The sequence below is a fragment of the Lepidochelys olivacea genome (assembly GCF_965140295.1).
Source record: "Lepidochelys olivacea isolate rLepOli2 genome assembly, chromosome: 3".
NCBI classification, from domain to species: Eukaryota; Metazoa; Chordata; order Testudines; family Cheloniidae; genus Lepidochelys; species Lepidochelys olivacea.
In genome coordinates, this window is record NC_140413.1 from 99,557,129 (window position 1) to 99,583,941 (window position 26,813).

At 38.8% G+C, this 26,813-nt stretch overlaps 1 protein-coding gene across 1 annotated transcript in view; it reads left to right on the plus strand.

The window, feature by feature from the left end:
• Positions 1 to 26,813, plus strand: part of LAMA2 (laminin subunit alpha 2) — a 458,477-nt gene that overhangs the window by 395,314 nt on the left and 36,350 nt on the right. Inside the window, exons 42-49 of the mRNA XM_084624485.1 lie at positions 430 to 546; positions 4,028 to 4,210; positions 6,922 to 7,076; positions 9,550 to 9,693; positions 10,611 to 10,744; positions 17,379 to 17,538; positions 23,790 to 23,914; positions 25,620 to 25,782. Of these exons, the coding sequence (XP_084480611.1) occupies positions 430 to 546; positions 4,028 to 4,210; positions 6,922 to 7,076; positions 9,550 to 9,693; positions 10,611 to 10,744; positions 17,379 to 17,538; positions 23,790 to 23,914; positions 25,620 to 25,782 (1,181 nt within the window). The remainder of the gene's footprint in view (positions 1 to 429; positions 547 to 4,027; positions 4,211 to 6,921; positions 7,077 to 9,549; positions 9,694 to 10,610; positions 10,745 to 17,378; positions 17,539 to 23,789; positions 23,915 to 25,619; positions 25,783 to 26,813) is intronic.

A 26,813-nucleotide genomic window follows, 5' to 3' on the forward strand; every position in this document is an offset into this window, starting at 1 on the left:
ACCAGAGCCTCCTGCACACCATGTAACAGCTGATCGCGGCGGGTGGGAAGCATGGAGAGAGAGCGGGAGGCACCCATTGGTGGGGTTGCCAGCGGGCAGGAGGTGCTGCAGGTTGGAGTGGTGGGAGCTGATGGGGGGCTGCTGAAATATTAGTGTGGCTCTTTGGCAATGTACACTGCTAAATTTCTGTCTCCTTCTCAGGCTCGGGTTGGCCGCCCCAACCTAGACCATGTACAGATTGATGAGTCTGCTACAGGCTTGGCTAAGAGCCGGATGGCTTTTAGCTCATGCAGTAGAGACTCATACACTAAACTTCAGAGGTCTAGGGTTTGATCCTGCCTGCTGATGACCAGGGTCTGTCTGTGTTACATAAACACAGCACAGTGAAAACAATGAGTTAAAGCTTTTTTGTATGTGTACTCTCTGCAGAAAATGGGGATATCTTGAATAGTATGCAGAACAGGTTGAAAAATGCTGATGAAAAGAATTCTGATCTCCTGAGAGCTTTGAATGACACCTTTGGAAAGCTGGCAGCCATTCCTAAAGGTAAGTACAAAAAGTGCTGAAGCACTGTGCTCAGCTGTGCTTCATTGTGTCGTCTTGCATCTTTATAAAAATGTGTATAGGTGTTATTCTTTGTCTACATACACTCCATCCATTGGCTGCTATCTCATTCACAATGAATGTACGCTGTGTATGAGAGGGAAACTGAACTGAACACAAATGTCTGGTGTTCATTTGCATTTTGGGCTTGTAGGGGCTGCTGTGTTTTTGTCATTCTCAAATGGCCCACTTCTGGAAGATAGTACTTCTGGAAAGGAGTGATGGCATACTGTTAGCCAATCAGTCTTTTTCAGAAGCTGAGAGTCATCCCTGATAGTACCTGTTTTCAGAACAGTGCTTCCCAGAATGGTAAGAACGATGATAACGGCATCAGCAATCAGTTCAAAGAGACCTGGGATAAATAACAATCTCAAATTGCCCAAAGGACTCCAGATAGTCTGTATCTAGAGAGACCCAAATGACTGAGTCATTTTGGTCCATCTGTACTTTAGAATACTGCTCAGTCAACAGTGAATCATGGTAGATTCTGTAAATAGTATATCATTTTTCCAGCACTGTCATTTGTGAAATAAATAAATGATTGTGTGTCCCATAGTAATGGCCCTGCACTTTTTTATATATAAACATTGATACATGCAGAAATAGAATATATACACACGCTAATGAACTGTTGCTCTTTTACCTTAGGGCTTGTCTACATGGGGAAATAGCTCAGAATAGCTATTGTGGAATAAGTATTCGGCACTAGACACTTATATAGACACTTATATAGACACTTATTCCACTTGAAGAGTTCATGGATTAAGCTAAACTGTACAAAGGCACTTTTAGTGCACAATAAGAATGTCCACAGAGAGCTAGTGTGGAATTGCTTTTGCACTTTTAATTCACACCTTAACTTATTTCACAATCACTTCCCAATGTAGACAAGCTCTTAATGAATGATTGCTCTAGTAATTATTACTAAAATAGCATAAGAGTGTCATCCTCAGCATCTCAGGGGCTCACAACTTTGTCCTTGCTCTGACCTGTTTCCTTTTTGCCTTCGACATCCCTTTTCACATCCTACACTGTACCTTGTTGCCCTCTCTTTTTTCTCACACTGGGGCCTCCATGCCTTCTTGCATGTTGACCTTGTCCCTGTAACTGCCTTTCTGGTTCAGTGTGCCATCTGTCCTCACTTTCCTTCCTTAAAATTCACCTCCTTCATTAGCTGTCCACCACTGAGTTCTGCTGCTATGTTACCTGCTCCTGCTGTCATGCTTGACATTCTTCTCCCAATAATATTAAATAATAGGAAGAGTAAAACACAACATTGATCAAAATCTGAATTAAACCTAACAACTTCAGAAACAGAACTGTGTGATCCTTATTTATTGTATCTGTCCTCTATTCCCCACATCTCTCAGACCATTGTCTTCTGTCATTACTTGCTGTGCTGTGTCTTATTTAGACTATAAGTTCCTCAGGACAGGGACAGGCTTTCTTCTATTATCATAAAGTGCTATGCAACTTATGGTACTATATAACTAATAGCAAAGAGTCTTTCATACTCATTAATATGCAAGAGCTCCATATATTTGATACTTTTTGTGGTGCTAGTAAGGGACAGAGAAATACATTATAACTTCATTATAGTGGACACTTACAAACTGAATGCTTGTTAAAACATTCAAACAAAACCAAAAAGCTCTATCATCTATTTCAGAATGTAGTTTGCTATGCCTGTTCTCTCTAAAGAACTGCTCATTGTTGTTATGAACTGAAAAAATGCCCTGGAAATTTGCACCAAAGAAAAGTTATTATCTATCCATTTTGTGGTGTTCTCGAAGTATGGACTGCACACAAAGCTCCGTGCAATATTTTTCACCAGTTCATTTCACACATTTTTGCATCTTCCAGATTTCACGTAACTGGAGATATTTATATTTTATTCACCCAGATCCTTGAAATCTTTCATTCATGAGATTTTGTGCTATGTCATGCGCACTTTAGTTAATTTTGTGAAGTTACTGCTACAGTTACTGGTGTGACTGTGTGCAGATAGATGTCTCAATCATGCAGAATGGACCTCAGAAGGCCGTCGCCTTTAGGAATACTAAATGTGAAGAAAGCAGAAGAAATATGAAGTAATGGCAATGTAGATTAGAGTTAGAGAGTTTTTGCTCTTGGGACAAGGACACAAGCGCACGAATGGCGTGCTTTGTAAATATGATTAAAACGAAGACTAAAATCTGTAGCAAATAAATGTCAAAGATAGGAAAATGTAGTAAACTGGTTATCAAACAGGGGAATTAACAAGGAAAAGCAAACTGCTCTAGTCATATCCCTGGCTCATCAAAGATTCAGCAAAACAGAATGGCCTGAACCAATAATGCAGACTTGACAAAAAAAAAAAAAAGCTCAGCAGGAATCAAAGTAGGAGGGCAGTTCACCTTAGGACAAGGACCCACATGCTTAGGAAAGAGTGTATTTTATAGTGTGATGAAAAGTAAGTATAAGGTATGCAATGAATAAATGTCAAAGGAAAGCAACACAGTGGCCTCAATTTACATTATTCTAATATAGACATCACACAAGGAGGTCAGAAGGAATACACTCAGGCACTTTGGGGAAAAATAGGTAAAGAAATAATCAGATCCCACTCTTATGCTTGTAAAATATTATTAATTATACTATAGTGTTAAAGGGTTCAATTGTATTTCCAAAACAAAGCTGGCTTGTCAGAACCAGCCCACCCAGAGGGTGCTCTGGGCAGTATCCTTCCTCAAGAAGCAGAATTCCTCACAGAGTGCAGCCTAAGTGAGTTGTCTAAGGTCAAACAGGAAGTCTTTGGTGGAACAGGAGATTGAACTCTGATCTCCTGAGCCTCAGTTTAGTGCCTTAGCCACAGAGCTCCCCCCTTTCCTAATCAATAATATCTAATAGCTTCCACAACATTTTCACACCTATCAGTGAAAATCATCTCGCTCAAAACTTTGTTGCAAAAGGAAAAAAATGTTCAATTTCACACAGTTCAGGTAATTTGTAAGGAGCCACATTTTGATGAGAAATATTATTACCACAAATATTTCACTCAGCTGTACTGCAAAGTAACCATAAACTATAGAGCAGCAGCTGAGTTATGTGGACCATGTAGATTAATATTCTGTACTGTCTTCACCAACAATCAAAGGGCTCCCCCCTACTATGGGTTCTGAAGATCATCACTTTCATTCTCAAGGTTAATCAGATATTCCTAGCACAGGGAAAGGTTTCGTAGAAAAATTAATCTGGCTAAGAAGATGTTTCATTCTCTACTTTTAAACAGGGCTGGATATTCTGTTTTTTGTTTGTTTGTTTGTTTGTTTGTTTGTTTGTTTGTTTTTAAAGATGCAACTGTCAGGTCAAGAAAGACAGAGGGTCTGATTCTGCCATCTGTATTCACAACTGCTCTGACATTTTGATCCTTTCTTGCGCACAGATACAGCTGTGAAGGTGCAAGCAGCTAAAGATAAAGCTGGACAAGCTAACACCACTGCAAATGATGTACTGGCTAGGATTAAAGACCTCAACCAGAACCTTCTTGGTTTAAAGAACAACTACAGCAAATTTGCAGATGATGTGGCCAAAACAAATGCAGTTGTGAAAGATTCCACCAAGAACAGTAAGATCTTTATTTTGTTTGTATGTTTTTCCCCTCAAAAGAAAGATCTTTCCCTGCTGCCATGATGTGATTTATAGCACATCACTTTTTTGTTACAATTCAGTACATGATCTTCCTAGAGTACACTGCTGTAATAGGAACCTTTTTGTATAGCCCCCATATTATTATACAGGCCTTAAAGTTGGAAAAGCTTTTGAATATAAAGGATTGCTGCTGGTAACCTAGGAAGAAAGTCTAGCAGCCGCAGAATGAACACATAGTGGATATATTTGCTCCAAAAACTATTCCTTAAATGGATAGAGGTGGGAGAAGAATCGAAGAAGCTATCATTGATTGGAGATTCCACCTCTAGATTCATCAAAGCTTCCCTCCTCACCCCTGTGCTAGGTTAATCAGCTAGTGAGTTCTGTTAGGGATACACTTCATGACACCTTTTATATTCATTATATATATTCATATATATTCATTTTATACAGCATAAAGGCAGTTCAGAGGCACAATAATTAAAATGGACTTCCAGTGAGGTTGTTTGCTTGTATTTTAGCATTGAAGTGACTCCTGCTATCATATAGTGATGATTATGTTAGAATTTTCACTGGAAGATCCTTTGTGTTTCATGGGAAAAGTTCAACAATTTAAATTGCAGCATGCTGCATAGTTCAATAAATCCCAGATATAATATAATTTGTTGTGTTCAGAAACATGTTGTTTCAACAAAAAGACAAAAGGATCTGTCTCTTAAAGTTGGAAGCCTAAATTCAGTCACATGGATGAGTGATCAGATTGGCAGTTAGGCACCCATTTATCCAGTTTAAATGACAGTAAATCTGCCCAAGTTTGATAACTAAGTTCTAGTTGTGTATTTCTGGCTGTGGGGTGAGTAGTGGGTAATAAGTTTCTCCAAACAAATCCTGTCCTGTAAGTTACTTGACTTTTAAAAATATTATCTTGCAATATTTTCTTTTGTTTCTCTCTTGTCTCTATACCTTGCCTACAGAAATCTGTACGTGTGTATGTGTGTTTATATATATCTGATGCCTCATTGTCTACCACAAAAGCTTATATATATGCGTGCGGGTGTGTGGTATATATATTGCTATTTTTCAGTGTCTGATGCCTCATTGCCTCCTGCAAAAGCTTTTGCATAGTGCCACATTTTAGAGCTGCATTAGAACATTTACTGTTTTAAATGCTGCAACAATGGAACTAAAGATTTAAATTATTCTCACAGGATGTACCATAAGCAATATGCCGTATCTGAAAGTGAAAAGAAAGAGATTAACATAGGCGCTCTTGTTTTTTCTCAAGAACCTGGTGACTTGTGCCTAGCGAGGGGTGAACCTTAAATATCTTTATTATCCTGTTTGAATAAACATCCAAAATTTGGATATCTGTTTGGACCTTATACAAACTTTTTGAGGCTGCCTTCCTACTGTATTACTGGTTTGCTCCCCTACTATATCAGCCACACACACTCTCCTTCCTGGACTCCAGCTGCCACGCAAGTCAGACAGGGGTAAAAGTAACTTAAAGGATTTACCGGTACACTGGAGTCCTGAGCAGGGGGGCAGGGCCTCAACCAGAAGAGGTGTGGCCTCAACCTGAAGAGGCGGGGCCTTTAAATCCCCAGGCCCATTAAATCAAGATTTAAAGGGCCCAGAGCTCCGGAGGCAGTAGCGGTGGCTGGGAGCCCCGGGCCCTTTAAATCACCCCCAGAGCTGTCAGCTGCAGAGGCGAGTGGGAGCCCTGGGGCTCAGGGGTGATTTAAAGGGCCCCGGGCTCCAGCTGCCGCTACCACAGCGGAGCCCCGGGCCCTTTAAATCACCAACGGAGGCCCAGGGGCTCCTGGCTGCCACTGCTATCCCGGGGCTTGGGGCTCTGGCGGAGATTTAAAGGGCCCGGGGCTCCTATGCAGTAGCGGCAGCCGGGAGCCCCTGGCCCTTTAAATCACCACCAGAGCCCCGCTGCTGCTACCCCAGGGCTCCAGCAGCGGGGCTTGGGCAACAATTTAAAGAGCCCACAGCTCCAGCTGCTGCCAGGAGCCCCAGGCCCTTTAAATCGCCAGCCTGGGGAAGCCGGTCCGGTCCGGTCTGGTATGGCGTACTGGCAAGAGAAACCTGTGGGACTATTGAATGGCTGTATGTGGGAGGGAATTTCAGTTGTCCTAGGACTCAAGGAAAGGAGGAGAGAAGATCCTTATGTAAACAAATGGAGTTAATCTGAGAGATGGGAAAATATATACAGTGGCTAATATTCTGTATAATATTTTTAATCACAATTATTGTCGCACATGGGGTAATCTGAAACTTGTGATCAGGATAAAAAATTTTCTAGTTGTGACCATATAACTAAGTTAAAAATTAATTATCTAATTATTATGCAAACAACTAATTAATTGCTCTTTTAATCCAACATGTTTCATTAAAGCAGGCGTAAAGAAGAAAGGTAAACTCTGAATGTGGAGCTGTATTGTACCACAGTTTTTTCTACCAGTACCATTCTCAGACATAACTATTGAGCCATATCGCTGTCATTTCCTCATACTGCAATTTTAAAATCAGTCTAAAAACATTCCTAAAGTTCTTATCCCCTTGCTTGTCTCAGGAAGCTGAATTTTCAGTCAGAATTCTGTTGGATTTTGCTATTGGTGTTTGTGTCCACTTTATCAGACTCTCCCTTCTAAATTTCTGCTTTTTTTTTTTCATATGAAGTTGCTGACGCAGATGCCACTGTTAAAACCCTAGAAAAGGAAGCAGATCGGCTACTGGATAAACTCAAACCAGTCAAAGAACTTCAGGATAATTTGGGGAAAAACATCTCTCAGATAAAAGAACTGATAAACCAAGCCCGGAAACAGGCCAATTCTGTAAGCACATCTTTCTCAGTAACTCTATGTGGGTAGTTTGTATCCTTTCATCCAGCAAAAGAAGCCATCCCAGTCCAAAATTCCTATGGTAAAGAGTGCAGTATAAATATCTAGATAGACAGAACCCAGGGTATCTGATGTCTGCTTTTTCCCTATGGTTTGCTCCCCATTTACAACACAGCCCTGTTGAATGGGGAATACTTATAGGAATGTTAGTATGACAGGACAATTTGGGGGTAACATGGATAAGGGTACAAGGAGGGGTCACAGAGGAGAAAATGTCCCTCATTCAATAGTTGTGCACAAATTAATACTGAAACAATACCAAAAAGATGTTTTCTGCCTCAGCATAGATATTAAAAACCTAATTTTGTAGGAGTTCCATTACTTATGAAACATATGGGTTTGGCAGCTTTTTGTCCCCTGGTTGGACCATCTCAAGCTAACTGAAAATGTAGAGTGCACTTGCTTTCCCATTTTCTTGATATTTACTTCTCCAGGTAATAATTTAATAGACCCTTGTGCTTGAGATAAGAGCATATTTCCTTACCTGGTTACTGAGTCCCAAGTCTGTATCTCCAATGTAATTTTTAAACTCAGGGATCAACTAGTAATAATAAACTTATTTGGCTTTTGACCTGCAACAATCAGGAAAACTGTAAAGAAAATCCTAAGAGATGAACATTCAGTTAAGCTCCTGTATAATTCAAACAAAACCAACATTCTGGAGCACAAGTGGCTGAAAGGAATGTATGCACAATAATGGAGCCATGACATGTCTGCTCCATCTGATAAAGTGCATTTCAAATTCTCATAGAAATATAGGTAAGACAGAAGGGCAGGTTCATCATCATCATCGTTATACTTTTCCCCTACATAACACATTTCATACAAAGACTTCAAAGTACTTGGCCTCTCAGAATTTCTGTACACTATTGTTATCCTTGTTCTATGGATGGGAAAGCCAGCATGGAGGGAAATTAAATGACTTGCCCAAATTCACGTAGCACTATGTCTGAAGGGCCAGAAATGAGTCTGGATCTCTGGATTGTCTTTGCTAACCAGTAAACTATGTTCTTTTACTGTTCTTGATCTTTTATCCTTTCAGTGTTTTTTTTCAGGTTCATAAAAAGCTCTCATAAAACATATAAATGGTTGCAAGCATGCAGGCTCCTAAACCTTTGTGAATGTAGCATGATATATTTCAGAATAGTTAAATTTTATAAATTAGTATTTTAAAACCTTGTCTGGAGTTTGCAATAGGACCCTATTATAATCATATAAGACAAATATGGAATACAAATATCAGTTGATTAAAACTAAATGATGCATGAATGCAACAAAACTTTTAGTGCTCCCCAAAACATATCTCACACATGACGCATACAAAGACCCTACCCAGTCCTCTCTGCTGCCCTCAGTGAGGTACTAGGTTTCCTCAACTCACCAAACCTGAATTCTAAGTAGGCCCTAATCCAGCGAGTAACCTATATAACTTTAAGGACATAAGTAGTAACAATGACATCAGTGGGACAACTCAGATGCTTAAATTTATGCAGGTGCTGCAGTGATTTTCAGCATCAGGGCTTTAATTCATTTCTGTATCCAGAAAAGAAAGTTGACTTGGAGAAAGCGTTGTTTGCTTGCTTTTGATACCAAGAATTCAGAAGCCATTAAATGATCCACGTAATTACTTTCGAATTTCTTCTTCAGTGTGTATGCCATTCACCTTAATACCTAATGAGTTGATCATGGTTATTAATATTACAGTCAATGTCAAAGGAACTTATAATCATCACTAATCGATTATGGTATTTAAGACTTAACAAGGATCCATTAAAATGGAACTAGCAACATCTGACAGGAAAAGGAATCTAATCTTAATATAAAACAAGGAAACCTGGAATATATAGTGGCGAAGAATGTCTCAGTTGGGGGCTACTAAAGAACCATGCAGTTATAAAATCAATTATTGGTAGAAAGTGCTTTGAGATCAACTGATGAAAAGTGCTATATAAGAGCTAGGTATTATTATTATTATTATTTATTATTACTATTTATTACTATTTATTATTTATTTATTAAATAGAGCAGCCATACAGGTCAAGGTGGTGTTTCTATGATTCTTTTATCTGCCAACTTTTGAATATCTCCACCACCTGAACTACCACAGCTTCCCCATTATCTACTCTAGTAATTCTTAATATGAAATAAATTTCCTCCTGATGTCATGTCTGAATGCCAGGTAAAGCTACCACTGCCCTTAATCACAATCTGTCCTACTAAACAAGGAAATCTCATTTCAGTGTTCCAGATACTGAGTGGCAAGCACCAATGCCTACTCCTCAGTAATATGTGTGACACAGAAACGAAACAAAAGCAAAATCCATTTGCAGTTATTCTGAAGCCCCTAAAGTTTTCTCTAGAATAATGAGCTGTAACTCGGGTTCTCTCTGCTGTGTTTTCTTTGAAGATCAAAGTCTCTGTGGCTTCTGGAGGTGACTGCATTCGCACATACAGACCGGAAATAAAGAAAGGAAGCTACAACACTGTCATTGTCAATGTGAAGACAGCAGTAGCTGACAACCTTCTTTTTTATCTTGGAAGTGCCAAATTTGTAAGTGTGGTTTCATTTTTCCGTTGTCAGAGTTTCTCAATCAAATTGGATAACTGACATACAAAAAAAAGAGGAGAATGTTTCTTCTCAGAGGCTTCAGAGAAACAGCGTAGAGTCTGGGAGTTTTACTGGTTCCCTAGTTAGTTACTGTTTCTCATAGAAGAAGGGGAAAATATTGCCTTGTATATTAATGTAGGTTTTTAGAAATAACATAGGTGGGAAATATTTTGTTTTTAGCTAGGAATCAAATCTGAGACTCCTATATGAACTGCATGAAAGCTGTAAGAGCTGCAGTACAACGGGGGTGACTTTTGGTTTGTTTCTCATGTATTTTCCCTTGGGAACGAAGTAGCTAATCATCTAAATCTGTCAAACATCCTGCTTAATATGACTTCAGGTCAAGACTATAACTTCAGGAATGTGTAATGATGAAAGATTCAGTTTTCCATGAGCCCTCCAGCAGACAGGCTTCTAGAACCATCAATAATAATTCAATGAATGGGAAAAGTGTTCTTTTCCTACCATCCTGAGCTATGTGTTATTTTCCTACTATAAATGAAGATTTAGGATGGCAGTGTGTATTAACGTATAGAATGCTCATATTTTCCATTGTAGGATTGCCAGCCAAATGAATGTTTCTATAGTATTTCAGTTAACAACTTAGAGAGACAGTCGGTGACCCAGCATTGTGTGGACACACATCACTTGGCAAGATGGGAACCTGGGGCTAAGAGGTGGAGGTCTGAACTTAGATCTCTCTTGGGAGTTATTGTACAAATTTTGTTATGTGAGCATGGGTCTCGAGGCCCATTAGGTTACTAATGATCTTCAGAAGCTTAAAAGGGTAGGGATTTATAAGGATTGTTCTAATCCAAGTATTTGATTCCTTATCCCATAGATTGTTTTTTGTGTCTTAGACTGACTTCTTGGCCATAGAGATGCGTAAAGGCAAGGTGAACTTCTTGTGGGATGTGGGATCTGGCGTTGGACGGGTTGAGTATCCAGATCTGACCATTGATGATGCATTTTGGTACCGTATTGAAGCCTCTAGGCAAGTACTCAATTAATTTGCAAGCTTTAGTTCTTACCCCCAAAAAATGATGAAACTGAGCAAGCCATCTGTCAGGTCCACTCTCTTCAGAGTCACATTCTTAAATACAGCATTTGTAACAGTAGTTTTAAAAAAGAGGTACCTTTGACGATGATAAATATAATCCAGTTTAATGGATTTTTGAACCTGTGTCCAATAGTCCATTATCAGAGAGTTTGTAGCCAAAGAGGTTATAAATGTGTTACATAGTGTGTCTCTCTGACTGCTACTGAAATATATTACACATGTTTAACGTCCATAATCTGCTTTTACCCCTGTACTTCTTTGCCCTTCCTCCTTCAGTCCACACAAAATCCAACTACTAAAAGCTCCCCTTTTTTACTCCTCATGTTATAGGCTCTTGTCATCTCCTTTAACATCTTTGCCCCTCCTTCCTTAGCCACTCTTGTATTGTAAGTGGAACCCCTAGGCCTCTATGCTGTCAGTGATGCCAGTCTTACCCCCATTTCCACTTCTCTCAAATTCCTCTTTGTGCTGGGAACACCTTTCCTCAACACATCAGTAAGGGACAAACTCTCTCCTCCAAGCTGCTTCTTATGACACACTTCTACCATGAGGCCTACAAGCATTTAGCCAAATAACAGTGGCTTGGTAGACAAGAATTTTGGGATAGATTATCTAAAAAATGCAGTTGTATGTGCTGTTCCTCTTCCCTACCTTTTGTCCGTTTGCTCATCAGAGTGTAAGCACTTCATGTCATGGTTTGTGTCATCTTATGTGTGTGTACACTGTACTGTGGGCACTACTATAATACAAATAAATATTGATGATAAGGTTTAAAAAGTTACTTATTAGCACAACATCATTTTTAAAATGTTTAAAAGTTAAAGGCTATTTCTGCACTCAAACTGAAAACTATGTTTTTCTCTCTGGCTTTCAATGAATTGTGTCTTTTCAAAACCTCTTGGTTTGATGCAGTATTGGGAATGGATGGCCTGTCACATCCCAGTACACTGATTCTTACTCAGCATGCCATTCTAATAGGCACAATGCCTCTTCATGCTGAAAACATTTGAAAAGATGTGGTTTATAGGAAAAATCAACATTCAAAATATTTTGGTCCGTTTAAACAACACAGATTTTTTTACATATTTTGAAAAAAAAAAAGCAAGTGATGAATGTTTTTTAATTTTAGAAGTTTAGATAAATTAATAGCTGAAAGTTACATTGGCTTCTTGATCCATATATTTAGAGGCACTATATTGGTATTTCCCTGAAGTGCATACCATCTGGTACGGCAATTAAGGCAAAAAAAAAATAGGTTGGTTTAAAAAAACTAGATGTGTTTGAATCTCTGTGCATACTATTTATCATAGTGTAGGCACTATTAAAATCTTTATAATTTTTGCTTTGGCAAGTGGATAACATTACTGCATTTAGCATAGGGAACACTGTATTTCGTGCATAAAGAATATCATGTCAGCACTAACTATTTGCACGGGGAGCTGTAATATTTTAATAGCAAACTATGCTACATGTGTGTACTATGTATATGATGTGTCCTTTATTTGCTAGTGAGGAACAAACCCCTATAATTTATGTAATATCAGATCAAATGAAATCAGAGAGAGAACATGAATCCTAATTTGAATAAATCTTGTCCCATCATAATACGTTAATTTTACATAGTGTTAGACGCACAAAAGATTAAAATAGTCATCAAATGAGACAGGAAGGAAAAATAGGAGTTTTAATTTCTATTCTGTCCATAGCTTTCAGAAGAGGTAAATGATGTTCAATTTAAACAATTTAATGAAATCACGGAATAAGCCATTCAAAGCAGAGAGCTAAATAAAAGTATGGCAGAGTGTCCAACTGCTGGCTCAATTAAATCTTATATCTGGGAAAACACAAATTGGGATACTTATGCAAGATCTTCATCCGTTTAGTGCGGTCTGCGTTCATATTACACATACTGAAATAGCTGCATGTCACAGTAGTACAGGACCTTCATTTGCAGGAAAACTATTTCAGCAGAAAATGGAGTCAGGACATGATATAGACATCCTACAAATGCACATTGCCTATTAAGCTGTTGTTCATGATATATAGGGCATTAGATGTAAAGCAACTGGAACAAACTGCTAAATCAGCAAGGGAAGCAATTACAGTAGCACAAATCTGAGGAGTGGAGCAGTGTTTAGAAGGATTAGATTATGGAGACACTAGTTGGATTTTTAGGATCACGATGAAGATGAAGGACTGATTTTGTATTCTTAAAGTAGAATTGAGGGAGCACACACTGAAGACTTTTAATTTGCATCATTATTGTCAAAGAGTTGTCACTTTGGATGGGCTATCACCAGCAGGAGAGTGAATTTGTGTGGGGGGGTGGAGGGTGAGAAAACCTGGATTTGTGCTGGAAATCACTTTAGATAAGCTATTACCAGCAGGACAGTGGGGTGGGAATAGGTATTGTTTCATATTCTCTGTGTATATATAAAGCCTGCTGCAGTTTCCACGATATGCATCTGAGGAAGTGAGCTGTAGCTCACGAAAGCTTATGCTCTAATAAATTGGTTAGTCTCTAAGGTGCCACAAGTCCTCCTTTTCTTTTTGCGAATACAGACTAACACGGCTGTTACTCTGAAACCATCATTATTGTATCACTAATAGCATTCTTGTCTCCCTTGATAAAGGTCTCAAACCAGTTCCACCAATTTCACTTTCTCACCTTTTGTCTTTAAATTTTGGCCAGATTCAGCTGCATACTTTTGAATTTACCTGACACCACTATCACAATATCCAGTGGTGGGGATACTTGGTCCTCTAGTGGGCTCCCCGCAACCTCTGAAGCTTTGGGATTTTGTCTGGGGAGCAGAGGAAGAAGATAATGCACACACACACACTGCCTTGGGTCTCTAGGAAGGGTCAGGAAGTGGGGGTAGGTGGGTGTCACTTAGCTGAACAAAAGAGCACTGGAAGACACTGGCTCATTCGAGGGGGCAGACCTGCACATGCACTGGGGGATGGGATGGGGAAGATATTTATATCCCACTCCTATCAGCCATAACCCCTTCTCTCCATGAAAGCACCTCTGTAGGCGTGTATATACTTACATACACACACAAATGATAATGTTGCAATTTTAGATTTATATAGCACCTCTTATCCAGGGATCCCAACACATTTTAGAAAGAGCAGAAACTGACATGCAAAGACAACTGAGTTGTTCAAGTTGACTCAGCAGAGTGGGGAATAAAATCCAGATGTGGAAGGAGGTATTCCTTCTCTCATTTTGAGACAGCATGTCTAGTGGTTAGAGCAGGAGACTGCGGCAGATTCTAGCTTGGACAATTTGCTTAACCTCTGAGTCACAGTTTCCCGGTCTGTCAGATGGGTACAGTAATGACTGCATACGTTTTGCAGAATATTTTCTTAATTACAGTCTAGCAGTACTTTTCTATGTTTATGTATATGTTTAAAGTATGTCTATATATAAATACACATACACACTGTATATGTGTATATACATACTGTATGTGTGTGTGAATATATATATATATATATATATCACCCTGAAAACTTAATATTGTTGCAAGTAATTAAAGTACTTATGTTATTCCATTGGTATTCCCCAGTGCAGGGACTGTTATGTATATTATGAGAATGTTATTTACTTGTAAAGGTAAAAACTAACTGGGATAAAAATCCTGATCAATGAAAACACTGAAAAGAAGGCAAAATTTACATAAAGTTTTACTGTATGAGAATCATGTTAAACAAGTTATCAATACACAAAGCAGTCAATTCTGTGATACAGTCAAATGCAATAAAGACTTGATCCAAAGCCCAACAGAGTCAATGAAAAGATTCCCCTTGACTTCAGTGGGTTTTGAATCAGGCATAGTCTAATTTTTGTTTTACTCAAATACCGTTTACATACCACCTCATTATTATTCCTTAGAAATCTTGCTGAGAAGGTTGAAACAATGTCTTTTCCATTAAGGGGAACCTTAACTTTCTGTTTGGAATATTCTTCCTTTGGGGAAGAACAGCTGTAGAAAGAGATGTTTATTTTAGGCACATACACTTTACTGTCAGCCCACTTTGCTCCTTGTAACTCCCCTCTCAAGTGGGTCAAAGAGCAAGTATTTATATGTGGTGCTACAAAAGTTATTCAGATGTTGATGGCTAATGCAAGGTGAAGCCCACTTGCTCCATATATCTCTTTAGTAAGTGTTTATGAATAGTGTAGTGTGCATTTTTCAGATTGTCAGTTACCAACGTGCTGGTACATGTTCTCCAGTCTGCGAAGTATCTCATAGGAACCCAGCTGTCACTTACAAATTATCATTCAAATCCTATTAATGTCTCTTGTCCTGACAAGTCAGTCAACTGTTCTTCCTTTAAAGCTCACTAGCCCTTCTCAAATGAAAGATTGAGTTATTTAAGGAGGAGGATCTGTTGTTAGCACTTTACTCTAGTTGAAGATCAAAGATTCCCTATGCTATTTAGGACATGTGCTCTTAAAAATGTATACCATATTCTGCTCATTTACTTCAGATTTATTGAATTTGGTCTTTTACTCTGGTTTTACTGAATATTGATTGTAGTACACTACAGTTTGAAAGCACCAAACATTATCTTTCAATAGCCTCCAAATATGAATGGCTTAATAAAAGTCTCTCCTATACTCACACTATTCTTTCACCAGTTCCTGTACTGACTATTTCTACTCTTTTAGGTATATAAGCCAAAGGTCTATATATTTTTGAGGTAATACAATTCAGAGTTTCAATGGAAATCAGATTTATATATTTACAGGAGTCTTGCTCTCCCTCGTCATCCCTCTCCAACACAAACAGATTCAGTAAAGTGCCTAAACCCATGTGTAATTTTAAACACAAAAGTAGGCCCACTGACATTAATGGGATTACTCACATACCTAAAGTTATGTACAGGCCTCATTGCTTTATTTTGGATGTGGGCCTGAAGTAAAACATTAGATAGCGCTAATGACAGCTCTTTCTAAGTGGTAACTCTAGGTTTACTGCTTACTTCAGCACTCACAGACATCTTTTCTTTTCTTTTAATGAGAAAAGATGGAATTTATATGTTTAAATCCAGACAATTTCATGATACTTTGTAAAAACCAAAGTAAAGTTTTGATTTGCTAGCTGAGACATGATATGGGATGGGGCCAGTGGCTATTGTTCAAACTAGAAATGCTACCTGGCAAGGCGTTAGGTGAAATGTAATCTTATTACCTCTGTCTGTCCAGAAACTTTCTTGTATCAGAAATGCAAATATCAGTTCTGGTTTCTAAGAAAAGGCAATTTAGCTTTGCTTGCAAACAGGGAATTATTTTTTAGAGTACAATAGGGTAGCCCACAAAGATACAGAAGATGAATAGCTAAACATTATTTAATTAGCTAGGTAGTAATTCTTGACAGATATAGGAAGTAAGCAGCAGTGGGTGAAATTATGTGTGGACTGCTATATAAGAAAAAGACAAGTCGTAGTAAAAGCAGTATGTTTCCCAATTAATCAAAGGTAACATAAGTTAAATATGTTCCATGAATTCATATTTCAGTCTGTATTAGGATTGCATGATCATATGCCCATATTAAGAATGCCCACATTATCATGACTTTGATCAGGATCTAATTGTAAAACTAGGGGATTTACCTTTCCAATGATTTTAGCATGAACAAAAACTCTTAATAATGTAGGAGGAGTTCACATGTCACAGTTCAAGGTCAAAGGTAAAATCCAAAAGGTCATACTTTAGGTACAATATTGAGACATTGTTGCAAATTAATAGGAAACTAACCTTTCCTTTGAAATAACCTTTTCATAAGGCTATGGGGGAGGTCATACCTTATCGTGCAAAGGTTCATAAAGTGGTTTCCATTAAGCTGCAGGTATTGGACAACAGTTACCACATCAATATCTGACGTACTGCATTTATTTCCTACTCTGAATACAGAAACAGGAAACACTGAAGAAACTGTCCACAAAGCAGCAAATCATATTATAAAATATAAAAAGGCAATTTTAAACACAACAAGGCAGCCATTTTAAACATAATAGGGCTTGTGCCTGAGTACAATAATCAACCAGAGAGCTCCTTTGTGGAGGATGCAGGTCTCCTGCATTACAATGAAGTAAATTAAAGGGCTTTGTTATATGATCATCCACTTCAGAGGAATAAAATTAATCAAATACGCCATATGAAGTTCAGAAATGAATTTGAATCATAGCCTTCTTCATTTGTTGTCAAGATACAATTACACTGTACTATTTTGGTTATAGAGAATTTTCACTTTTGATAATTACTATTTTAGTGGGTGAATTCACCATGTAATGCATACATATAGTGAATTATATTCAGTGAGGATATTGAGGTGAGAAGAAACATCTGTTATGTGATCAGATTTGGCGCTTGCACAGGTATATGAGAGCTAAGAAATCTCTATTGATTTGTATTAAAAACTGAATAATACCAAGTTACAAATGGACCAGTAGTGCCTGTCACTTGTAAAAAATGTCTGGAAAATATGAGGCTTTATTTGTTGTGGTTTAACAGCAGATTTATTTACTTATTTATTTGCTTTGGTCCAATTCCAAGGACTGGAAGAAATGGCACAATTTCAGTACAAGCTCTGGATGGTCCCAAAGCAACCATCATGCCAAGTACCTTCAGCGCAGTCTCTCCACCTGGTTATACAATTCTGGATGTAGATGCAAATGCCGTGCTGTTTGTTGGTGGTCTAACTGATAAAATTAAGGTAATGTACTTCCTCACTGTTGGTGCTTTAATCCTTTTGGTTCAGTTATTTACATAGGCAGTGCCTGCTATTATAATTAATGAATATATATTTATTGTAGTGAAAGCATGTGACTTGCTGGCCAGCACAGGTTCCCTAGTGACTGACCATGGCATAGCAGACTTTTCTCCTTTTTTGCCCCCTGTCAAAAGCTATTTTGTCCCAGTGATGGTCTGCTGCTTCTTGCGACTCGGCCCTCCATCTGGGTCACATAGAATCCCACCCCTTCCAGGGTAGACCATTAGTCGCACAAATAATAGTTGGTCAACTTCACATTGGACTGCAGTCAGACTCCAGACTCACTAGTCCTTACCCCTGGTGTCAGGGGGTTTCAATAGTCCTTACCCATTCTCAGGGAATTTCAGCCGCACCTTTCTCCGTGGGCTGGTAGCGGAATCTAGGCCATCCCTTTCTACTGGGTTCTGGTCAAGGGACCCTTAAATAGGCAATCCATACCTGACTGCACAGACCTCCCTAGACCACTTCCTACATTGCCCTGTCTTGTTCCTTTTCCTTAGCCTTTTCCTGAGCTCTCATGTATCAGCTCTGTTCTTGGTAAGCCTTCTCTCTGCAGAGCTTTCTAGCACTTTCTGTTACCCAGCTGGTTCTGCTGCAGAAGAGTTTTCTCCACTCCCCTCACGGGGCAATCCCTGAATCTGTAGGAGTCTTTCTACTCCCTTCCCACCCCTCCACCAGTGTACAGAATCCAGCATGGACTCATGTTCTGCTGCTTTCTTTTTCAACTCCCTTGAGCTCCCTGTTGCAGACCTATCTTCTATCTGCCAGCAGCCCAGCTCAGCTCTCAGACTCCAGCCAGGCTTCTTTACTGAGTGAGAGCCAGAGATCTGCTCACCTTCCAGGTCAGTCCTTAACTGAGCCACATTCAGCCCTTTTAACTGCTCCCTCCTGGCTTGATACCTACTGCAGGTGTAGTGGGGCGAGGATGATTGCACCTACAGGCTCTCAACCCTGTGTGGGGTTGGTACACCCCATCACCTAAACACAGCACCTAAACACTGCAACCAAGTTAGGCCCTGTTGTGCTAGGTGCTGTACAAGCACACACACAAGCTAAGCTCCTAAACAATACTAGCCCCATAACAGGGTGTAGTAATTCTACGAATCCATGTCCTTTCCACTGAGTCTCTCCTCTTCCTTTCTGTATGCTAATCTGCTTTTTGCTTTATCTTTTTCTCATTTGGACAGTGGCATGTTCCTCATAATCCTTTCTAGAACCCCTCTTCTTTCAGCTGCTGACATTTTCTCAATGTGTCTGAGACACCTTCCATTCTCCTTTATGTTGGCTCCTCCTCCTAGTCTTTTCCTGTGGGTGCTCTTCTGTATCCTTAGTGCCTCCAGCTCCAAGGGATTCAGGATAGGGATCAGGAAGAGAGATATTAATATCATGAGAGCCATAAGAAGTTAATTTTTTGCCTACAACAGAAGGTGGTGCACAATATTTGCAGCACCTGGGTTGCATTGGTAAGTTACCAGGAATCCAAGGGCTGCACTTAACTTAGATATAAATGCAAGTGAGATTTATTCTGAGTAGAGATGGTTGAAATTTGTCTACAGTAAAAATTTCCCAACAAAGGAAGTATTAAAATAAGTATTAATTAAATTAAGAAGTATAATATTTTCTAGTGAAATAATGTTTTGCAGGAAAGTCATTCAATGAAATTTTCCAATTTCCAGGAAAACTTGAAATAATGTTTAGTTTCAAATATATTTTTACATTTTGAAATGGCAAAAATGTCAATGTCTAAAAACAAAATATTTCATTTCAGTCAAAAATGTTGAGTTTTTCTTTATTTAGACATTTCCAAACTAAAAATTTTCAGAACTTTGTTTCACTAAAATTTTGACTATTTCAATTTTTTGGGATGAAAGCAAATGCTGAAATATCAGAATTGCTTGTTGGGTGGAAGGTCTGTTTTCTGAAGTCCTAATTCTAAAATACTCAGTTAATTGCTATTATTTTTTATGTATAGAGTGCCGTAGGCTTGCATAAATAGCAGCTGTCTAACATAACTCTGAATATCAGACATTTGACAAGCATTTGTAGAAATTCAGAAAAATTATTTTAAGAGATTTGGATTAGAGAATTGTAAATCAATCCTTATTGGCTGAACTTTGATTTAAACTCCTTCTGCTTTACCTGAAAATGGGTCTGCAAACAACCTGCAAACTTTATTCTTCTTTGAAAGTTTTCTGAACTGTTGATCAAATAAATCTTGAAGCTTCTTCTTGAATCATTAAGTGGAAAAATAACTGTCACAGTCAGTTCTTTATCATTTGTTTTCATATCAGAAAATAGGAAAGGCAATTCCACTGAAGATATCTGAAAAAACGTATAGTGACAGACAACGGCCTTTGCTACCCTCTCTCCCCATACTTCCCTAGCTGCTGCAAATGGTGACTCTAGCTTGCTTTCCATCTCCTTGCTTTCCCAGCCACTGAAAAGAAAGATTAAGCTTTCCCTGTGAGCCACAAACAAGAATGCCTGCAGCAAACACCCAACAATAATATTCTGCCAGCTACTAAAAGTCCAGAGGGGGCTTCAAACTTGCAGAGAGTATTGAACCTTCCATAATTACCAGCTGCTGAACCCCTGCCAAATCTATCTGGCTATTTAGCATAGCAACTCACTACCTCTCTTCCCTATATTTTCTCTTGCTTATACTCTGCTCCTTCAGGGAGAGAGAGTGAGTGTCCAGAGGCTACAGGTGGTACATCACACACCTAATACGGCTTTTTCCCTAGTATCTACTATCTATGGTGTTCAGCCATGATGGATAAACATATTAGCTGGATATTTCTGAATTAATGCTCAGCAGTAACGTATTTAATAATGTTGTGATGTCAATGCTCATATTAGGCTTCAGAGTATACACTCCATTGAGATGAATGGAGACAGTACTCAATTTTCAGATACATAGCCATAATCATCAAACCCCCAATTAGACACAACCTCATTAAAGTCAGTACAACTGCTTCTGTCTGTACCAGTAGTGAATTTGACCCATAGTGTCAGTCTGGCTACAGATGCAATTAGACAGCAGCACATCTGGGTCAGGTCACAAGGATTAGGACCCTGGTTCAGATAAGCATTTAATCATGTTCATGCTTAAGTCTTTCCCTGTGCATGAACTGAAGTCTTAGGAACTTAGATGGGATTTCAGCATGCTTAAATTAGTGGTGTTTTTCTGAATTGGACCTAGAAGTTTTAATTTAAAATAAATCCACTGTTTACATTCTGCCAGAACTGAAAAGCCATCAACAGACTTCAAAAGCCCCTCGGCCAGCATATTTGGCCTGTCAGCCAACAGTGCTCAAAGCTGTGGCACAAAACTAAAAACTAAAGTTCAGTATATGGTTTTAGTTCATTTCTGATTTTTTTTTTGAGCTATGAAAGCACAAGTGAGTCAAGCACTCACACTAGTTTGTTTTTATTTGTACAGCTCTGCCATTTTAAAATGTCTGCACATATATTTTTGAGCATAAATCTGGAGGGGGAAAAATACTCCCAGACTGAGCCTTTGACTTACATTCCAGCTTGAAACAAAAGTTGATGTCTAGGTTATAAAGTCTGGAGAATCGGAAGGCTGTTGTGGAAAAGCTGTCACAGTCTTCACTGCAGCTGTGCCATCTTATACAGCTTTTAGAAGCAGAAATGACTAGCACTGTCCAAAGGCTGCCAATGCAAGAGGAGTTCATTTAATTAAATAATGTTTGTACTTGGTATTATCTTCTGCAGCAATGCTGTAAAACCTCAGATGTCTTTCTTTATAGAAAAGATTATTTAAAAGCTATTCATCTAAGAGACTGATCTCAATTTATCAATCACGACTTTTTAATGGAAACTATTGATCACAATGTACTGATAGTATCTTGAGAATATGCTACTGTCACTTAACTAGGATATCTGTTGTTACCCAATATTCCAACTGCATACAATATTTAATAATTGCTATAACATATTAAACTTTATTGATATCATAACTAGTTTAACTAGTCATGTATATACTCTTTCCTTCCCTAATGTATTTAATGTGTTTGCTGGACAAAACAAGAATAACTTGCAAATGATGCATTATAAACTATGTACCATATAAAAACTAAAGAAAAGATTAAAAATCTAAAGTAGAATCACAGGAGGATCTTGATCTTGATGGGCCAAGAGAGATTAAAAGGTTCTGACACCTAGTAGGGTTTAAATCTGAAAATACAACTGAAAAATAAGTGCTGATATTTGGTTTGGTTTTATCCAAGTTAGGAAGGTTGGGAAAAGGCAGATGTGCAGTGGAAGCAATTCAGCACTTAACTTAAAGCATGTGCTTTCTGAACTGGGGACTCTAAAGTCCCAGTCACTCATCAGCATGAGGCATAGAAGTGGAAACCCCAAAGACTGTCTGACTGAGACAGAGTCCTACCCAGGATGAGATTTTGGCAAAGGTTTTTGAATAGATCTAGTTTCTTCTCTTGCTAGCAGGGCTATCTTGACATCAATCCTTCACCCTGGCAACCAGGGTTGAGAACAGTAGTCTGGCATGACTGTTGGGTTTTGAGGTTTATTTAAGAGTCAGAAAATTCAACATTTTCGGTGTTCAACATTTCAACTATAGTCTATCAAAGTCTGTGAATAAAGGAGAATACTGTAATCTTGATTTTCCTCTATAAGAGAGACAAGGTGGGTGAGGTAATATCTTTTATTGGATAATTTCTGTTGGTGAGGCCTGAAGAATTGCTCTGTTTAAGCTCAACAGCTTGTCTCTCTCACCATTAGAAGTTGGTCCACTAAAAGATATTACCTCACCCACCTCATCTCTCTAATATTCTGGGACCAACATGGCAATAACAACTTTGCATCCTCCTCTGTAGGTAAGTTTAGTTGTTAATTAGACAAGATGAAGTCTTGCAAAAACTTATAGCTTGTCATAGAGCAGCTTGTATAAAAAGCTGAAACTATCTGGACATTCATCAAGGTCAATGATACTTTAAAAGGTTCTTTCTTGCTCACAAATCTAATATTTCATTTCACTGGGTCTCAGTCCGGGTGATCAGACAGCGTCACAGATTTGCCCTAGGATATAGTACGAAATCCCTTTTTGTGTGTATGTCTCAGCTTCTTTCATATCACTTTCCTGCCCTGCAATGTTTATAAAATGTTCCTTTTCAGTTTTAAAAACCACCTATCATTTATCTTGCTTAGACATCATGAAGTTCTCATAAGTGACAGTAAATTTATACTTGTTGCTAATTAAAACATTTATGATTACCCCAGGAAATATCACCACCACATTAAGACTTTCAAATCAGACTCTTCCTTGAAAGTTTTCAATATGCTGTTCTCCATGATCTTACAGATTAATATTCTTAATATTAATAACTGCTTCATAGAAAGCAGCAGGTCTTGCATGTCGCAAATTCCTAAATGCATAGATTTTAAATCAGCTTATACTGAACCAAAACTTCAAATGAAATTAGATATTTTAGAAGGATGAACTGAGAGGAGATTTCTGTGCTCTTTCATATATTAGCTGAACATAGTCTCATGTTAATTTCAGTTAGATAAAATCAGCAAGACCCCGAGCAGTTTGTGTTACCCTAGCCTAGTAGGCTTTTGATATTTCAGGGTTTAATTTTGCTTTGTCATGAGTAATTTTTTTAAATTCCAAAATTAAATGATTTTTTTCCAGGTTTAACAAAGTGGGTTAGTGATGCTCATTATGCTAACTTGGTTTGTTTCCAGTCTTTCACTTACCAGGCTTTCAAGGAATGAATATAAAGTGGAAACAGCACATTTGCCATATTGTGGAGGAGATTACACACAGTCCCTACCATGATCTGTAAGGGAAAAACACCGATAAACTCTGAAGAGAGTCTTCCATAGGTGGAACGATAGTAACTATCATGTATACCTGGGGAGGCAGGTGGGGCAGTGGGATCAGGAAGAGAACCAAGAATTACTGTGCCCAGATCTTTTCCCTAATCTTACATATCTTGCCTCTCCAGTCCTACTGTCCTCCCATAGTAGCTCATCTATGCCCTGCCACTTATTTAAAAAAAGAATTTGTGGAATAAGAATGATATTTCATTAAAAATCCCCAGTCTCTTTCCGTTTTTCCTGTATCCATTACACAGTTATGCTTTAGAAGATAGCAGATCACTTCAAGGTGCATTCTAACAAGTTCCATACTTTCCTGTTTGCAGAAATCAGATGCTGTAAGAGTCACTACCTTCACTGGCTGCATGGGTGAAACATACTTGGACAGCAAGCCCATAGGACTGTGGAATTTCAGGGACACAAAGGGTGACTGCAAAGGATGTGCTATCAGGTTGGTAATGGACTGGCTTCTTTTTATGTTCCTCACCCTTTATGAACCTATCTGTGAACATGCTCCATTTTGTTGTGGAGTAAAATAGGAATATCTACACCAGCCACAGCCATGTAAGTAAGCAAGTACAATATGGCCTACTGCACATTAATCAATGAATTAAAAGGAATATTAATAATTACATTATAATAATGCCAAGGGGGAGTGTGTATCCCCCATTTCATGAAGGAGATTAGCAATACCTTCAATAGACTAATGGGGAGAGAGTGCCATGAGCTGAGCATAGTAAAATATTGCTCCAAAACTTATTGAAGTTGTGGAAAATCTCCCGTTGACCTCACTGGTTTTTGGATCAAGCCAAAATGGAGTATAATCTCATTTCTCAAACACATTGGTGATAATCCTGGACAGCTAGATTGGAAATCAAGATAAGGAATGAAAAAGAATGTTGGGGCTTAGGAATGTATAGGAAAGTGCAAATTTACAATAAGAACTTTGAATTAATCACATAAAATTACTGGAAAATATACTTGGGAGCAACTTGCCATTAAACATGGCTATGTAGGAGTTAGAAATCTAAATCCAAGGTACTTTTTTGCATGTAAAAATGAGGGAACAGTATGCATAATGAAACATTGCATGAGGACCTATGCATGCCAGTTCTTTGTCTCTAGATCACTGGTTCAAATCTAGATGAACTCAGTAGTGACCAAAAGCCACTGGTTGTCTGTCTGACAAGAGTGGGCAAGAATCCACATCACAAAAATCACCACCATAGAAAGTTGCCATTAATTGTGTCTCTTGTTGGAAGTCTCAGATGAGAAGCCATTATTTGAATGGCAAGGTAAACTGAACTATCTTCTCCCTGATACATGGTCTCTTCTTAACTGTCATGACCATGGTGTGGGCAGTCTAACCTAGTGTTCGGAGCAGGTGTTGGGGGTCAGGCCGAGTCCAATAACAGGAGATCAGAGTCCAAGTCAGGCCAAACCAAGAATCAGATGTCAGGTGGTAGACAGGGTCAGGTTACCAGGAGATCAGCAGCAGGCAGTAGAAGCAGGTGTCTCAGGGAAAGCAGTCTCAAGCAGAGGGAACCCAGTTTCACAGACAGCTGTCTGTGCCACTGCGTGGTTTATATAGAAGCTGTGAACTAACCAGGAGGCCCAGCAATCAGATTCCAGGACTGGGGTCCTTGGTCAGAGTTCAGCTCCTAGTCTGACAACATTTAGCAAGTCACTGGGTGGCAGGTTGGAGCTTACTAGCTCTGAAAAGTCCATGGCCCAGGGCTGAAGACCTGTGGTCTCTGACATTAACAGAGTTAAGGCACTGTGGCAGAACAGTGTGGGGAGACTGACACTGCTGTTCTTGTGCTGTATGTCATCTGTGAAAAATAGAGGACTTCAGTCTCCAGGGCTGTCAATCTGACACCTATTAAAATCACTTAATAATAATATGATTACATAATACTGTCATGAATCTTTTCCAATAAAAGATGTAAGATGAAATTATACGGACCATGAAATACACAAGGCAGACATGTCCCATGTCTTTCTCCTAGACTACCTTCCACATCACATGGACTGAGTTTAAGGGTTCAGGTGTCAGAAAACATGTTTGTATAAAATTTGGCTTCCCTCAAATTCCCATGGTTCCCTTTTACCCCAAAGCAGCCAGAAAAACTGGTAGAAATTCCATTCTTTTATAGCCCACAGGTGCCAGACAGTGAAGGAACTATTCAGTTTGATGGAGATGGTTATGCTTTGGTGAGCCGCCCAGTCCGCTGGAACCCCAATGTTTCTATGGTCATGTTCAAGTTCAAGACCTTCTCTTCTAGTGCTCTGCTGATGTACCTTGCAACACATGACTTGGTAAAAAATAAAAACCCCTCATGTTTCATGCTATCGTTAAAATTACTGAATACCTGTTACTCAAAAGGAGAAATGGAAATTAAAAATCAAATGTGCTGATTATCACTTCAGTACTGAAGCTAGTGGGTTTTATGGCTTGGGAGTTGTGGAGTCTGCCTATCATGCTTGAATATTTTCATATACAAATCATTTCAGACTCCACAACTCACAAGCCATAAAACCCACCAGCTTCTTGTGTTCGGATGTGAGGGGTGAGGGGGAGCAGCGGTGTGTTCATGTGGGGAAAATGTCAAGGGTCAATTTTCATGGAAGTCAATTACTTTAGTGGGGCCAAGATTTTACTTCAACTTTTGAAATGCTCAAATTAGCAGAATTCTTTGATTCTCGCCCCCTCCTCCCCCAGTTATGGTAAATTTTTTGTCGCTTAAAATATAGGAAATGGATAGTCATAAGAAAGGACTGAGTACAGAATGCTTTGTGCCCAATGTGAGCAGCAGAATAGGGAAACTATGTATGGAACAGCCAACAGAACGTGATGTTGGCATTTCTTTAAAAAAAATTAGTTAATGTTCTCACACTACAGCTGAAATGGATAATTTCAGACATTGTTTATTAAGGTTGTTAACTTTTTCATTTGTCTGCATTGTCAAGGGTCTGTGGACAGCAGGAAGAGGTTATTCCTAAAGACAGCTGGCCAGATCCTGATCTCATTTACACTGATGTAAATCTGAAGTAGGTCTGGTGAATTCTAGTACAGGTGCTCCAAATTTACAACATCCTAACTGAGAACAGAATCCAGCCCACTTTATCCTTCTAATATGGATTGTGATCTTCAGTACAGGAGCTTTCAGAACTGTGTTTCTTGAACCATTGCAAAACACTAGTGGGCATGTGCCATTGGCTGATCACATTGTGCTGGCCTATTTCCAGTCACTGAACTGCATTAAAAGAGCCAAAAATACATTATTTTCATAATATTACTTTTTCATGTAAGCAACTATGGTAGTTGCTCTAGGGATGTTTTGCAGTTG